This window comes from Melozone crissalis, unplaced genomic scaffold, assembly GCF_028551555.1.
Source record: "Melozone crissalis strain CALT ecotype California unplaced genomic scaffold, PUWL_Pcris_2 ptg000035l_1, whole genome shotgun sequence".
Taxonomy (NCBI): Eukaryota; Metazoa; Chordata; class Aves; order Passeriformes; family Passerellidae; genus Melozone; species Melozone crissalis.
The window spans coordinates 1,543,415-1,560,267 of NW_026535813.1; the positions used below are offsets into that span (position 1 = coordinate 1,543,415).

A 16,853-nucleotide genomic window follows, 5' to 3' on the forward strand; every position below is an offset into this window, starting at 1 on the left:
ACCCTTTGCTTGTTGGGGCTTCCGGAACGTTCTCTCTGGTTTTGGGTGGTGGTGGGGAAGGGCTGTGGATAAGATACCCCGTTTTCCCCCGCCCAGAATTGAGGGGCTCGCCTTTTGTCGCCCCCAGGCCCCTGACTGTGTGGAACGCACAGGGGAAAGGCTGACGGCGGCGCTGGCGGGCGGGGCGTGCGTGGCGCTAGGACCCAGGAGGACGCAAGGCAGCTCTTAGAGCGAGATTGCAAATTCGCCGTGACTCAGTCCGTGTACTGGAGCAGGTTAGTGCTGTCCTGTGGGGCCGGGCTCGGGCGAGAGCAGGCCGGGCATCATGCCGCCAGCCAGCCAGCTAGCTAGCGTGCTTGCTTGCTTCTCCCCTACCTTCTTTCCTTCCCCCCTTCCTTCCTTCCTTCCTTCCTGGGGCCTGCCGCTCCGCTAATCGCGCCCTCTTGTTTGATGTTTTTTTCAGCAAGCCAAGATGGAGTATGAGTGGAAGCCTGATGAACAGGGGCTTCTACAGATCCTGCAGCTGCTCAAGGAATCGCAGTCTCCGGACACCACCACGCAGAGAGCCGTTCAACAAGTATCCTTGGTCAAGGCCTACACCGCGGGCGGGCGAAGCAGGCAGAGCGGGGCTGCGGCCGTCCGGGCGACTGCTAGGGAGGCTGGGGACTCTGGGTAGGGGGCAGCGCGGCCACAGACCAGTGCTGTGGTAGGCAGGTGGCGGCCGGGCCTTTCCGGCGAGCCGCCACAGCGAACTCTGTGGGCTGAGCCTCCGCTTGAGCGGGTGGCCGTGGCGCGGCATTTGAACCGCTAAGGCGGCCTATGGGGCCGCAGGGCCGCCTTCCCTCGCCGAGAGCCCGGACACCTGTTGCGAACCCCGAGCCAAGGTTCGGGTTTTGTTTTTGTTTTTGTTGGGGTTTTTGTTTTGTTTGTTTGTTTTGTTGTTGTTGTTTTTTTTTTTTTTTTTTTAATTTTTGAAGCCCTGGCTCCTTTGTGGCTGCTTTGGTATCTGCTGCCTTTCCAGATTACTCCATGCTGGGCCGCTGCCAGCACCTAGCCCTTATTCTCAGCATATCCCACCGAGAAGGCCGGAGCGGGGGGTGGGGGGGGGTCCTCTGCTCGCCAGGCAGAGTTGATGATGGGACGTGGGGTAGCTGTCGCCCCTACAGCAAAGCAGGGGTGAGCAGGGGCTTCCTAAACTAGTCCAGGGTTAGGATTCACGGCAAAAGCCAGAGCTGGTGGGAGGAGCGTTCCTGGTGGAGCCGACTGCACGCTCTCCATGACCTGCTGGCTCTGACCGTGTTTTGCTGTGTTGTGAGGATGTTTCTGCCTAGAATCCTGAGCCTGAAATACTGTTCGTTACACTTTTTACATCTTACAGGAAGAGTGAAATCTACCCTATGTGGCTTGTGCAGCTTTGCAGTGCATTTTGCATTAGTGTTGTGGATTCTTGGTTTGTTGTTTGGGTGTGGAGTTGTTTGTTCCCCCCTCAGGTCTCTCTTGACTGTAGAAGTGATGAAATCGCAAGGTTTTAAGGACCAAAGACTGAAAAAGGAAAATTTCACATTAAGTCTAGTAGAAGCATAAGTCTTGAAAAATAAAGCTCTCATCTACTGTCTCCTGTTCCTTAAGCTAACTATAGAGGTGCTTTAAAATATCTAGAAGTCCTGGAAGGATATCCTCCTATGAAGAATATGAGTTTAGCATCTTGATCTCTTTTTATTTAAGGCATTTGCTTGAAGGTCTTCACAAAAGGCAACAAAACATTTATGTAGGTAAGAATACGTATGTATGTTGTGTTAGGACTTTAGCTTGAAGCCAAATTTGCTTGACTTCTTGGCTTTTTCCTAGTAGATGTGGTCAAACCTTGGAAGGCTTCTGTTCTTACCTGAAAGGTGAAGGTCGATTTCACCTTGTTTTTGCAGCCGTGTTTCAGATTCCTAAGATGGTATTGAGTCCTATGAAAAATACTATACAGAAGTTGCTAAGCGTTCTTGTGGTAATCACATATTCTCTGAACAGAGAGAGACACAGCTCTCCCAGGATTTTCCTGAGAAGCTGTGAGAAAGACCAGAGAAAGAAATTAAAATAATTACTATCTCAATCTCTGCACCTGGCAGGCAATCTCTGTTTGTCAAAGATGTTTACAAGGAGGAGTTGTCCCTTTTTGACCAATAGGTGAGAGAAGCTTCCTAAAGGCCAATCAGGTCTTAGGTCCACCATTGTTTCTATAAGAACTGTGAATTTCTAATAAAAAGTGCCTTTTCATGCCTTCTGACGATGGAGTTTCTGTGTCACCTTTGTCTGTCCCCTATACTCCTTCGGTGATATGTTCTGATAATGCCCCAGATTTAAACAGGTGCTCTTTAGTATTTCAAATACAAAAGTGATTATAGCAGCAGTGATTATAATTTAGCTTTCATGTAAAATTGCATTTTAAAGGTCTGCTTCAAATAATGGCATCTGGCTATTGATCAGTGCAAGGCCCATCAATGTCAACATCCTTATGTATGGTCAGGGTTTAGCAACTTTGAATATTTAGAGCTTTAGCTGTACAGCAAGTAAAATAAATGCTTATGAAGCAAATAATCCTACTAGTTCTAGAAATAATTTTTTTGCTAAATGTCTTCATTGTTTGCCATACTGATGATATCTAGTATATTTGGTAACTACATGCTTATGACATAAAATATTGTTGAGCATACTAGTAATTAATACCAGGGTGTGAGAACAAGATACAAGGAGAATGCCAGAATGCTGTTCTAGGCAAGCAGTGGCAGAATACTTAGAAATTTGAGGCAAAAGTAATAACAAATTTTAGAAAAACAGCTACGTACGTACCTTCTAATTGTTCAGAAACATAATAATTCTTTTTGCAGTTGCCCCAGAGAACATACTTAAGAGGTTGATATTGCTAGTAAGATGCTTTTTCAGAGAGGTGTCTCTAGAAAATTGTTTTGTGTACAGCATTTTTTTTCAAAGAGACCATGGATAAACTTGAACTTCTTTGTACAAATATCTGGGCATTTACAATGAAACAGCTTCTCGCAGCTGAAAGCTCAGACTGGCTAGTTAGCATCATAAAAGTGTATATGACTAATATTAAAGTGACTAGCTTATAAAAATCATCATAGTTGTATTTTAATGCTGAAATGCTTTTATTTATTGTGGAGTAAAAAAATGATGTCTTATGTGATTGTGCCTCAGTGGATTCCTTAGGTTTTGTTGACTTTTAAGTGCAAATTTTGAAATCTAAAACTGTGCAGAGGAATGTAGGGGATTTGGGGAGGGCAGGAATTTCTGTGTTCCTGGATTCTTTTCTCAGATTTCAGCATAACTAAAGAGCTACTGCTTCAGTGTGAAAATTACAGAAATTTTTTTTAAAGTGTTCGTAGCCTGTATGTTGTGAGTTTATAGTCATAGCATTTTTAAATGATGCAGTAGTACATAGCTCACTTAATCATAGTATTCAGAAAGCTATAAATGCTGTGTGTGAAGATTTTAATTTCCTTAACAGTTTTTCTCTTCAGAAACTAGAACAACTCAATCAGTATCCAGATTTCAACAACTACCTGATTTTTGTTCTTACAAAGCTGAAGTCTGAAGGTAAGTTCTTGGGATATTGACTGGTTTATTCTATTTTTTTTTATTTTAAAAAAATTATTTTATTTAGCTTGAAAGAAAAAGGAAACTGATTTTTATACTCAGTGTGCTGGTGGGTTGATCTCCATAGTCATGTAGAAGAATTTTTTATCCTCTTGGGAATCTTTGTGGAAAAAGAACTGATAACATGGTGCTTGTAGTTTCAGTCTTGAAAGAGATACCATTCTAAAATTCCAATGAAATCTTAAAAAAAATGTGGGAGCATCTTACTTCTATCAGACTACAGTGAAACTGTGGAATAACTTTGCATGTCATGGTGATGAATCATGACTATACACATTATAAAACATGCTGCTAAATCCAGTTGTGATTGTGATCTCCCTAGTAATCAATCTATTAAATATGTAGAAGATTACTGTTGCAGCTGCTTGCTCAATCCCCATCTCCCCCCCACACTCATGGGAGGAGAATCAAAAGTAAAACTTATATGTTGAGATAAGAACAGTTTAATAATTGAAAATAAAGTAAAATACAGTAATAATGGTAAATTATAATAATAATGATAACAAAAAGGGAGAAACAAGTGATGCACAATGCAATTGCTCACCATCTGCTGACTGATGCCAGACCCCCCTTCCCGAACCCAGATCCGCCACCCTTCTGGGTAACTCCCACCAATTTATATACTGGGCATGACATTCTGTGGTGTGGAATATCCCTTTGGTCAGTTTGGGTTACCTGTCCCAGCTGTGCTCCCTCCCAGTTTCTTTTGTGAACCTCCTCACTTGCAGAACACGAGACAAGAAAAAATTCCTTGACTTAGGATAAACATGAGTTAGCAAAAAATGAAAACATCAGCATGTTATCAACACCATTCTCATTCTAAATCCAAAACACAGCACTGTAACAGCTACTGAGAATAAATTAACTCTGCCCTATCTGAAACCACATAATCACATCCTAGAGTTGTCCAAATATAATGTCTGTAGAATCTTCATTCTGAAGCCTTAATTCTAAAAATAATGTAGTTTCTTACTGTTGGCTTATTTTTATGGACATTTGTACAAACTGTTTATGGCATAGTGTAGCCTCTCCCAGTTGGAAAATTCAGGCAATTCCTTGGTAATGATCAGTAATGACTATCTACACTCAGGGCAGATCTTTTAATAACCTCCCTAGAAACTTTTTTCTTAACTCTAAACATGGTGTGGACTGCACTGAGGAGACCTGGCAGATGTAGCAGCAAGAACATGCTTTACTTAACATCCAAAGGGAATTCAGAATTCCCCAAAATTGATGTAACAGGCCTGAAGGAGGAAAAGGGGGTAAAGTCTGGGGAAAATCATCCTCCCCTGTTCCCTCCCGAGGATGGGTACAATTATTAATGGACTCCCAAAGGTAGCACCCAAGGCCAGGGCAGGAGAGCAACACTGAATACACATCCCAATTGATCTTCATTGCACTTGATGTTATCACGTCATAAACTGATATCCTACGGTACAGCAACAAAGCAATCCTGATCCCTCTCCCTGCTCTGAAAAAGAGCACCACAAGGAGCATATATGAGAACAGACACAGGATTCGGCACCACACCCACATAAACAGACCAAGCAACATTGTGATCAATGGCTCCACACCTAATACATCAAATGGTTAGATCAAATTAGTTTTCAACCTTCTCTTGTCAGATCTGTTGTTATCTCAAGCCTTTGTGCTGCACATTGGGCACCAAATAAAGCTGTCATGCCTTAGGAATGGTACTCTCCAATTTAGTGCTCCCACTGTGTCATGAATTGAATGAGTGTTTTAATATTGCTTAAAGAATCACTGGCAAAGGTATCAGTAAAAACAGGTTTAAAATAAAAGCAAAAGCACAACAACCTTCATTGGCAAGGTTCATTCTACTAACTAGATGATTAGGGCACACAGAGGAAAAGCAAACAAAAAAAAATCCAGTCAATCAATCCGAACTGAAATAAATCCAAAATTATCAGGGTGGAGTGGGGGACAGATGAAAGGATAAAAAGGGTAAGGATAAAAACTAATATGGCCTAAAGGGCCAACAGCACTTAACCTTAACAGTTCTTAAACTTATCAGTACTTATCCTAACTTAAACTTGACAGCACCTTGACAGCATTTAACTTAATTTATAACTTAAACAATTTAACAAAGGATTCATATAGGATTTACTGTAGCACAACAGTAACTTTCTTACAGGCATAATTTACAAATCCAAAGTACTTGAGAATCTCAGAGAGCAGTGTTTCCTCCGCATTTGCTATAGCATATGGACACAGATATAGAGTCTTGTCCTAGGTTGATAAGGAAGTGAGTTTTTTGGGAGGTTGTGGTCAAACCAATTAGTGCTCAGATTTGAATATTGGTACCTGATGTGGCCACTGAAGACATGGATATGCCTCTGAGAACACAGGGGGTTAAAAAGCAGAGAACTCTCAGGGGAACTCTCTCTTGGTTCCGGGTTGGTGAAAGAGGTCAGGCCTCCACAGCCCTGACACGGGTTGGGTGGGGGAGGGGAAGCCATGCGGCCGGAGTGAGGTAGGCCAGAGCCTTGGACAGAGAAGGGGTGTGAAGGCCCCTGCAGGATGGAAGGGTGGAGGAGCACTGAGAGGCATCGGGCAGCTCTCCTTCCCCCCCCCCCCCCCCCCCCGGGATAGAGAGAGAGGGAGAGAGCCTGTGCCTGTGCTTGTGCCACCTTGAAATTTGATATCTTGTGCTGGCAGCACTGCTGAAGGAGAAAGGGGAGGGGGGAGGGGCATGCTGCGAGAAGGTGCCCGGCTGCCATGGGAGTTCTGGGCAGGCAGAGCCTGATATTTTAACCCTTTTCTTGGATAGTGAAAACTTTACGAAACGCTACTCCTCCTTGATTTGAACGAGAAGAGAGACAGACATGAAATAGAAGGAAATGGGCAAGTGTCGTGAAGGTCTGAGCAAGTGAAGGATGTCAGAAGAAGATGGGGAAGAATCCTAGGTGGGAGGAGATGATGGAGTGGCCTTTGGCTGGACTTTTCTTGCATAGCCATAGACCGAACCAATTTCTTGTAACACAGAGACTACATTTAGGGGGAGGCATTGGCTTGAGCCAAGAGAGTGACCTGCTGTAGTGATTGCCAGTGCAGGAGAGTGACCTGCTACAGTGATGCCAAGTGCAGGAGTGGAGAGAACAGAGAAAGATGAGGAGGGTGTGCTGGTGCCCTCTGTCTTCAGGGAAGATCTCTGTTCTCAAGACCCTCGGCCCCAGGGGGAGTGAAAATGGGAGGGACCTTTGTCCCAAAAGTGAGAAACTGTTGCTTTTTTGGTACTTGGCAAAGCAACCTTAAAGGGAACCCTATAAGCAGTTTTGGTCCATGAATGGTGGTGAGAGCACTGTACATGGAAGGAAGGAAGGAAGACGTCATGATGTCAGATGTTCTCTGGGTGGTGCCATGTGTGACATGGAAACACAAGAGGTTTCAACTGTGTTTCCTGGAGAAGCCTATAGTACAAGAGGGACTCCTCTCTCCTTGATGAACTGAGAGTTGATTATCTGAGGGATGGTAACTTGACTGAGAATCTAAGATTTTGTCTCACTGTGCTTGGGTGGAAACTGGGGGGGGGGAGGAGGAATGTTTCGGAAGTTTTTTCATTCTGAATTTTGTGTGTGTTCCTTTTATTATAGTTGTAGGTTAATAAAGTATTTTTTTCTTTATTTCTAAGTTTGAGCCTGCTCTGCTCTATTCCTGGTCACATCTCACAGCAGCTGTTAAGGAGAATATATTTTCATGGGGGTACTGGCATTGCACCAGCATCAAACCATGACAAGTCTGTACAAGGTGTCTGTGAAAAATTCCTCTCAAAGGTAGTGAAACATTCACTTCAGATGCCTTTGCATCTTCTCAATGGTAAAGGGTCAAGCCTTGAGGAGTGAGGGGTATCAGCCTGTCACTATCGAGTAAGAAAGAGGCACGGACTCCAAGCAGGCTGGTTTGCACAACAACAGCTTTAATGCGAAAAACTCTTCTCTTTTATAGACAGTTCAGATACATTCCACTTGATTGGCTAATTAGCAAAAGCATTTTTCTCCCAAACAATCCTTGATGAGAACAGAAAAACAGAGAATAGGAAAACACCTGCAGGTTGTTTATAACAAGTTATCATCCTTTCTCTACAACTCCCTAAAAGTCTCACAAGTCCGCTGTGAGAAAACTTATCTCGTTTTCTTGCTCTCTGACCAGGCTGTCACATCCACATCAGCCCAGGATTTAATGTTGTTTGGCAATCCTCCGAGAATAGCAAGCAAGAGTTCGCTGTGTCTCAGAGGACTCACTCAGGGAGGTTGCTGGTTGCAGCTGCTGTGGGCCAAGAGAGCTCAAAGGGTCTTATTTTGGACTGCTGTTTATAGGGTTGCAAGAGAGGGCTTTGGCCATAATTTTTCATCCTGGCCACACTTCAGGTCCTGCCATTGGGACACAACAACCCCCTGCAGCACTACAGGCTTGGGAAGAGTGGCTGGAAAGTGGCCTTGTGGAAAAGGACCTGGAGGTGCTGATTGACAGTGGCTGAACTTGAGCCAGCAGTGTGCCCAGGTGGCCAAGAAAGTAAATTGAATCCTTGCTTGTATCAGAAGTAGTGTGGCCAGCAGGACCGGGGCAGTGATTGTTCCCCTTTACTTGGCACTGGTGAGGCTGCACCTCGAGTACTGTGTTCAGTTTTGGGCCCCTCACAACAAGAAAGACATTGAGGTTCTGGAGCATGTCCAGAGAAGGGCAATGGAGCAGGGGAAGGGTCTGGAGCACAAGTCTGATGAGGAGCAGCTGAGGGAACTCAGGGGGCTCAGCCTGGGGAAAAGGATGCTCAGGAGAGACGTTATCACTCTCTACAGCTACCTGAAAGGAAGTTGAAGCCAGGTGGGGATTGGCCTCTTCTCCCAGTTAACATGTGACTGGAGAAGAAGAAATAGCCTCAAGTTGCACCAGGGGAGGTTTAGGTTGGGTATTAGGGAAAATTTCTGCTATGAAAGGGTTGTCAAGCCCTGACATAGGCTTCCCAAGACAGTGATGGAGTCACCATCCTTGGAGGGATTTGAAAGCTCTGTGGATGTGGCACTTGAAAACATGGTTTGGTGGTGGACTTGGCAGTACTGGGTTAATGGTTAGACTTGATGATTTTAAAGGTCCTTTCCATCCTAAATGATTCTGTGATTCTGTGTCTAACTGTGGCTGCTAAAAATAATGCTTTCATTGTGGCTTGCAAGGGCTGTAAATAGTGTGTAAATGAAAGGAAAATGCCTTTGGCTTACTTCCTGGCCAGACGCAACATTAATTCTGAATAACTGCTTATGGAGGACTGGATTACTTGGATATGAGCATACCTATCAGTGGATTATAAATATGCAAGGAAATAGTAATTTGACATATTAAATTAGTGTAATAATAATTGGAGAGATTTTACCTTGAATTCAGAGAGCATTTCAGGTGAACCTGAGACTGATCAAGAGTTCAAGTAAGAATGTCCTCCTTTAGGATATTCTCCACCTGACCTTTGTTATTGACGTCTTCAAAATTTTAAGCAAAATGATAAAATTACTTTATTTGACTTCCTAAGTAATAATAATAATGATAATAATACTTGTCACATCTCATAACCACATTCTGTAGTTGACAGAGGTATGTCTGCTCATCTAGTTTTTGCTTTTTTTATTTAAAATTGTAAATCTGTTCTCCTAGTAAAGTTTTTGGCCCTTGAAATGCAGTGCCCTGCAAGAACTTTTATTTTTACATTGTTTAGAAGTTGGTAGGTATTTAAAACCTGTAGTATAGGCAAAGTTATGGAAGTCTTAAATATATATGCATTGGGTGGATTCCTAGTTTATGAAGTTACTGAATTCTATGTAAGAGCGATGCTTGTAAATCAATATTTATAGTTACAGAGAATGAAAATTAGTGCTTCTTTAGGAAGTGTCTTGGTTTGAAAAGACAGGTGTCTGCTAAGGAAGGCAGGAGCCTTCCTTGAAATGGAAAATGTAAACCTCCTCCCTCGGAATTATTGTGATTTTGAAATTAAGGGGCTTTCAGGCAAAGATATGGGAATAGGAATAACAGTTCTTTACTAGGAAAATTAAAACCGCAAATGCAATAGTACAAACAAGAAAACAAACCACTGACAGAGTCAGAATACAACCTGACACCCTGTGGATCAGGGTGTTGGTAGCAGTCCAATTAAATGGTGGCTGTAGTCCTCCTGAAGTGACAAATGTGGTTCTGTTGAAGCAGTGATCCTGTAGGAGGGTGTAGTTTTTCTCTGAAGGTTCAGTGGTGCTGTAGATGGGCTTGGTCTTCCTCTGGAAATCCAGTAGAGAAGAAAGCTGCTTCTCTGGGGAATCCAGTGGGAAAAGGCTCCCTGTGGTGTTCCAAGTCTCTGATTACATCCAGATAGGAATGCTTGGCTCCTCCCTCTGGGCAGAGTTTCTTCCAATGGGATGATGTAATTTTATCAGTCATGCAGTGACACTCAGTGGCCCATTAACCGAAGATATCTCTCCAGAGGGAGGATTGGTTGTGGAAGAGATCAAGAAACTGCCCAATTAGGAGAAGATAACTGCCCCACCTCTAACAGATAGGAATAGAAGACACACCCCCATTTCCAACCTAAGACAGGAAGACTGAAATATATTTTTAAATCTTGTTCTAATACTCGTATACAGCATTCTGGTTTTAGAACTCATAATCAGTTGATTAAAATTAATTTTAACAATAACCCCTCTTTTTAAAAGTGCCATTTTTGTTCAACTAGCAACGGTTGCGCTCAAAAGTATTTTTAATGGCCCTCAGTCAGTCATCATGGGTATGATAAGAGTCCTTGTGTTATGATGCACTAACTTGATTTTAAAATATTTTATATTTGAAAGTTATATCTCTTATTTTTCTTATATTTCTTTGGAGATGTTAATAGTTTTGAAGGCCTATAATAGATCTGTGTGTAAATTGTAACTCGGTGCAAATGAACTTTAAACATCCTTACTTTTTGCCAAAATCAGGGCTTCTCTTCTGGTTTGGGCTGAGGTAGAGTTAATTTTTTTCACAGTGGCCGATATGGGACTGTGTTTTAGATTTGTACTGGAAACGATGATAACACAGGGATGTTTTAGTTACTGCTGAGCGGGGCTTACACAGAGCCAAGGCCTTTTCTGCTTCTCACGCCAACCCACCAGTGGGTAGGCTGGGGGTGCACAACTGACCAAAAGCTAAAATGCTGATTAAAATTATCTGTATAGGCTGATTTGGATTGTTGTAAACTTTAAATTTAAATTTTCTTTTATTCTAAACTAATCCTTTCTATGTAGAACATCCACATCTCACTTTCAGCATGCTTCAGAAATAATACCAAGTTACTTATGCCCTTGGTTGAAGAACTAAACATGAATCTGCTCACAAGTGAACTCTAAAACTAAAAAACTTTGCTATATAAATTGATGGTTGTATTTCGAAGGAGGGATAAGGAAATAAAGATTAATATTTATCACTGTAAGCTTTGATCTTGTTGCATTGTTCTGCAAATCTACTTTATCCTAAGAACTGATGGAAGTTAGAAACACAATTATTTTCTCTTGCAGATGAGCCAACACGTTCCTTGAGTGGTCTCATCTTGAAGAATAATGTAAAAGCACATTTTCACAACTTTCCAAATGGAGTAACTGACTTCATTAAAAGTGAATGTTTGAACAATATTGGTGATTCCTCCCCCTTAATTAGAGCTACTGTAGGTAAGTTTACTCTTATTACTGTATTCTGCACACTGAAAATGTTACTGATATAAGTGAGAGCTGTGCTAGTGAGAGTTATTAAACTCCTAAAACTATTTGCTTCTGATAATTGTCACAACTACATCATGATTTGATTTTGATATTAATCTTCAGTGTGGATATACAAATATATTTTTCTTTCCTATTTTCTTAAAACTGAATTAGCAATTCTGTTCATATCTCTTGAAATGTGACTGAACATAAGTTTACTTGAATCTGCTAAAATTCAGCTTGCTGCCAATTTTTATACCAAAATCAGGAGTAAGGTAAAGGTTCTGAGTTCAGAACTATTTCAGCACTCCACTTGCATTCGTAAAACACTTCTGTTTGTGCATTTCCTCTTTGCTTCCCCATATGCACACCTCTTCGGGGTATCATTACACCAGATGTTACATACATTAACATAATGAGTTTATGTTTTTTAGATAGCTTCTATCAGAAAACAGTAGATAATGTGTAGTGATCAGAACACCAGCTACAAGTGATTTTGTTGTATGGTTGTTTTTTTTTTATTTCCTAAATCCTTTGGTTTAGTACACCTCTTCCATAACATGAATATTTGGTATTTTTACTTATTTTTAGGTAATGTTGGTTTTCTGTCTGCTCTTTGAGAATATGATTTCCCCCAATTATTGCAATTGTAATTTTCCTTGTCCACTCCAAAAACTAGAAAAAAATCTGAAATTAATGTATATTTAAGTACAGTAGAGTAAAACAGGGATTGGATGCAAGTTCAGAAAGGCATTCAGCCTGTGTCAGCTGATTTCTGTTATAAAATAATGTCATAGTTTCACCCCTAAGTAACTAAGTACCACACAGATGCCTGCTCACTCCCCCATCTGTCCCCCTAGTGGGGAGGAGAATCAGGTTGAGATAAGAACAATTTTATAATTGAAACAAAATAATAATTTCAATAATAAAATTATACAAATAATATTACTAATAATTGTCACAAGAAGAACATAGAGTTACAGAAGCCAAGAGAAACAAGTGATGCACAATACAGTTGCTCACCACCCACTGATGCCCAGCACATCCCTGAGCAGCATTTGGCCCCTCATAGCCAACTCCCCCCAGTTTATATACTGGACATGATGTTCTATGGTGTGAAATATCCCCTTAGCCAGTTTGAAATAAACAGGGCCAGGAGACTTCTTCTCCTTTTAATGCCTTTATTAAAAGTGATCAGCTCAGGATTGGGCAGCTCGACGGGGCTGCAGTCTCCCGTCGTCTCTCCCAGGGCGACTCAGAGGAGGAGGATATGCGCAGCTCTGTCCACTAGGGGCAGAGTTGGGGATCATGTCCTCGTGGGAGCCTTTAGGGCGTGGTGATCCCATCCGATGTTACTTTTCCGGCGCCGTCTCCCTCAGTCTCGGCGCTGGGGACGACTCCCATTGTCAGGGCGAGAGGGACTCCAAAGGTGTTCCGCATCTCTGCAGGCTCAGCACTCGGCTCCTCATGTCCAGACATCACTCCAGTCTCTCAACTCTTATGTGACTCGTTGTTTTTGGGGTTTTCTCCGTGCATTTGGAGCCGTAGTCCCCCAGAGCCTGCTGGTCCTGGAGTCACTTTGCATAACCCCCCCCCCCCCCCCCCCCAGGTCTCTTACCCTCACTGTTCGGGAAGGTCTCCACCCGTTACTGTCTCGGAGAAGGGCCATTACCTTGCCCCAGCCAGGGCTTTTACTAATACAAAAACAACCATTAACAACAACGACCCGTAATTACCATAATACAGGCAGCAGCCCAGCAGTAGTGGTAACTTTTTTCTCACAGAAAAAAATCAACTGAATTTTTGTTCATAACAAGTTCAGATTGTTATAATCATCAACAAGAAAGCCAAATCAATAAATGCAAAAGATTTCATTTTTGCAACCAAAATATGGTCCTCAAAAACCACAGCCAAAGAGACAGCGTTGAGCCCGGGATCGGTGCTGGGTGAACCTATATCCAACCTCTATCGCATCGGATATCCCTCTCTTCATGAATGCCATTTCCAGCAGGGCTGCTTTATACAGCTTTTTATGCCTGAGGCAGAGGTGCCCCGAGTTCTTTTGTAACCCCACATATGTATGAAGGTTTCTTTCACTGTGCAGGGATGGACAATTGCTGTTTCCTGGGTAGTGGCAGGCGCTGATCATGTCAGGGCAAGTTGTGTATTCAGATGTATGTTCCTTGGTGACTTCGGTTATCTTGATTGATGATATCTACCAAGTGATGATCGTCCTAGGGTGTTCCCTGATGGCTCGGGAGGAAGCCCATCTCCATGCTGGCCACCTTCTTTTATTAGTTAACGAGGCATTGTTCTCCTGCTGCCACCAGGAGTTTTGTAATTCCAATGTGGTAATCTGTCTCCCGGTTGCTCGTGGTCAGAGGCTTGTTGGATGTTTGATTCCGATTACAATTTTTATTTCATACATTTTCCCCTTAAGCATGAATTACTTTATATTATATATTGTAAGATCCACTGTCCCAGCTATGCTTCCTCCTTGTTTCTTTTGTGCAGCTCCTCACTGGCAGAGCATGAGACACTGAAAAGCCCTTGTCTCAGGGTAAGCACTGCTCAGCAACAAACAAAATATCAGTGTGTTATCAGTATTATTCTCATACTGAATACAAAACAGAGGAATGTACCAGCTACTGAGAAGAAAATGAGCTCTCCCAGCAGAAACCAGAACATTTTCCTCCTCTAATTCCATACCATTGACATCATGCCAGGTCACAGTTCCCAGTTCCCCATCACCTGTCTTTTGATAGATATACACACACATATACTCCCTTAGTCTATGGACTATGGACCCTGTAAGGCTGTTGAGTTAATTCACTCCAAGTGCCAGGTCCTGCAACTCCATGCAGTGCTACAGGCTTGGAGCAGGGTGGCTGTTTTGTGGCAAAGTAGGACAGTTTCAGACAAAGTTTATTAGAGAAGTGTGGAGAGTTTAGTACAGGCATGGCTTAAAGGAAAAGGCCATGAAGACATACAATTGAGAGAAAAGTAAAAGGTAAAAGTAAAGCAGTTCCTAAAGCAGTTCCCAGGCTTAATTTTATAAATAATAAGGTTCTCAGACAGTCTTCCCATAACAAGCAAAGCACTCTGTCTGGGAAAAGCTGGCTCCTTGGGAACAGATATGGAAGTTTTGGGAAACTCTCATATCACAGTGAGAACGTTGGTTCTGTTTTTAATAAACAATTGTAGGTATTGTAAAACAAAAGGAGTGGTTAGAGTTTTCTCTGTTAACCTATCGTGAGCTCAGATTTTGCAATATGCATGAGGTTAATTAACACTGTTATATAAAGTGGCTGATTGATCAATAAATCGGAGTTCGATGCATCAATCGGATGGTCCTTCTCCCTTCACTTCAATAGAGAAGCCCTCTGGTTGAGTCACAAGATGCAGAAAAGACCGCCTTGCTTTCTAAAACTCCTCAGAGAGAGGAGCCTAGGTGCAGCTGAATCCAGTCTTAGCCCCAGACTTGGTTAACAGTTTACAATCTAAAGGATTATATAGGTGTAAATGAACCCTTATAGAACTTTATTCTGCAGGATTAAGGCTGACAAACCAGATGTATTTATATAAATATATATATGACTTATTATGATAATGATTAGACAAAAATATCTTAATCAGAATTATTTACTGCACAGTATAGGAGTTATAACGTCTAGTGTAGTATAGTGTACTATTTTGAAGCAATAGTAAAGCTAGTTAAAACAGTTAAGTAGAGATTGATGTTACTCACTCATACCAATGATCGTGAGCAAATCTCTTCTACTTGGCCTCGAGGAGTAACCTTGAGAGGTGTCCCCATTTAAGGGAGGAATCTCCACAGATACACGTCAAGGAGATGTATGTTAAAAGACCCTGACATTAAAATTTGGGACTGGACTTTTATAGTATACAGTGATTGACTGTCAGTCATATGTCTCCAGACCAGCTTTGTCAGCTCAGCAGCTTTAGATAAATTATCAGGAGTATAATTTGTTCCTTTATCCCGGTATTTTACCAGGTCTACCACATCTTCATCTCACTATCAGGGTGTTAAACTTTGGGATTGATGAGTCACACTGGTTTCAGCATTGTTCAACACCAAAAGCAGCAGGACTCCCCCTTCTTCATTTATCTCTGATAACTTTGCAAATAGGACATTGTTCAAGTTGTTTTCCCCATTCCAGGCAGAGCATCCTGCTACACTCTACCATGTGACTTCAGTCAATTGTTATCTCATTAAATAGTGATGCAGGTATCTCTTGCTTTCATGCTATAAAAGCATCCACTGCATATGTGTACATTATCCTTAAACATGTTGAGGTACATCAATCTCCTAAGGTTTGCTATTTTAACTCATGTGGTTTGATAGTATTAGCTATTTTATAATTATACATTACATGTTTACACACAAAGTTATTATCAAAATCAGTTAGAATTTTGCCTGAAATATTCAGAAATATTAAACAGAGCATAATACAGAGTTAGCTATCAATTTTGGCAAAAGAAACACTTATTATTTCAATTTATATACTTCTGGAAGGGTTAGTATCCTTATTTGTTGGATTAGGTACCACACCTATTGTAGTGGTTTCGGTTTGCCAACTTACGATTTCCCTAATTTTAAGATTTTCTGGTTAACGCATTAAAGAGTGTGGTAGGTTTTGGTGCTGGTCAATTACCAATGTACTTACTTCCTGTTGTGAGATAGGATTAGGAGAATACAAACTAGGTTCAAAATTTTAAGAGGGTATAATAAAAATTTTATTAATAGTAACTAAAAGAAAAAAAAGTAATAAGAATCAAAGCAAACCCTTCAGAACACTTTTCCCTACAACTTTTTCTTTTCCATTGTCAATGTAAAGAAACAAAACTTAAAATTTCTAGTCAGTTTACTACCTCTAAAATAATCTTTCTTCAGTTTACTTAGGGAGAGAAGTTCTTCTTGTTAATGTTATAGAGACTTCTCCACAAGAGGAAAAACAGTTCTCTCATGGTTCTTAATTTGGTCACGAATAGGAGCCTCCCGGGGGAAATCTGCTATTGTGAAGCCCCTCTCATTTTCCACAAGCCTTCCCACAGCTTGTTTATGGGCTATGTTGACTTATGGGGTATTGTTTTAAAGATGAGTGGATTAATGGCAAAAGTTCTCATTATCTATCTTTAAAATCATCTTCATCCCTGGGAACAGAAATCATCTTCTCCTGGGGACACAGGACTACTCTCTTTCTCTGTTCAAACTTTCTATGAGATCAGAGCTACTTTAATATCTGTTTACTTTAGCATGGAGATTTTTGCTTTATCAATTTGAACCCTTCATCTCCCCATAGTTTTATGTGTTATAGGGAAAAGAGTATTTTTCTCCATAGCTTACAAGAGGATTTCAGCCCCAAAATCAAGGCATCTCCTCATCCCTCCCATCTGGGACTTAATTTCATCCTCACTGACCATGATGTTTTCATGTTGTTC

The 16,853-nt window shown here is 41.6% G+C and overlaps 1 protein-coding gene across 2 annotated transcripts in view; it reads left to right on the forward strand.

Annotated features, from left to right (window-relative positions):
• Positions 1-472: 472 nt before the first annotated feature.
• Positions 473-16,853, forward strand: part of LOC128941411 (transportin-1-like) — a 102,975-nt gene continuing 86,594 nt past the window's right edge. For both annotated transcript variants that reach the window (XM_054283161.1, XM_054283162.1), the window contains exons 1-3: positions 473-577; positions 3,528-3,603; positions 11,211-11,360. In XM_054283161.1, the coding sequence (XP_054139136.1) occupies positions 473-577; positions 3,528-3,603; positions 11,211-11,360 (331 nt within the window). The remainder of the gene's footprint in view (positions 578-3,527; positions 3,604-11,210; positions 11,361-16,853) is intronic.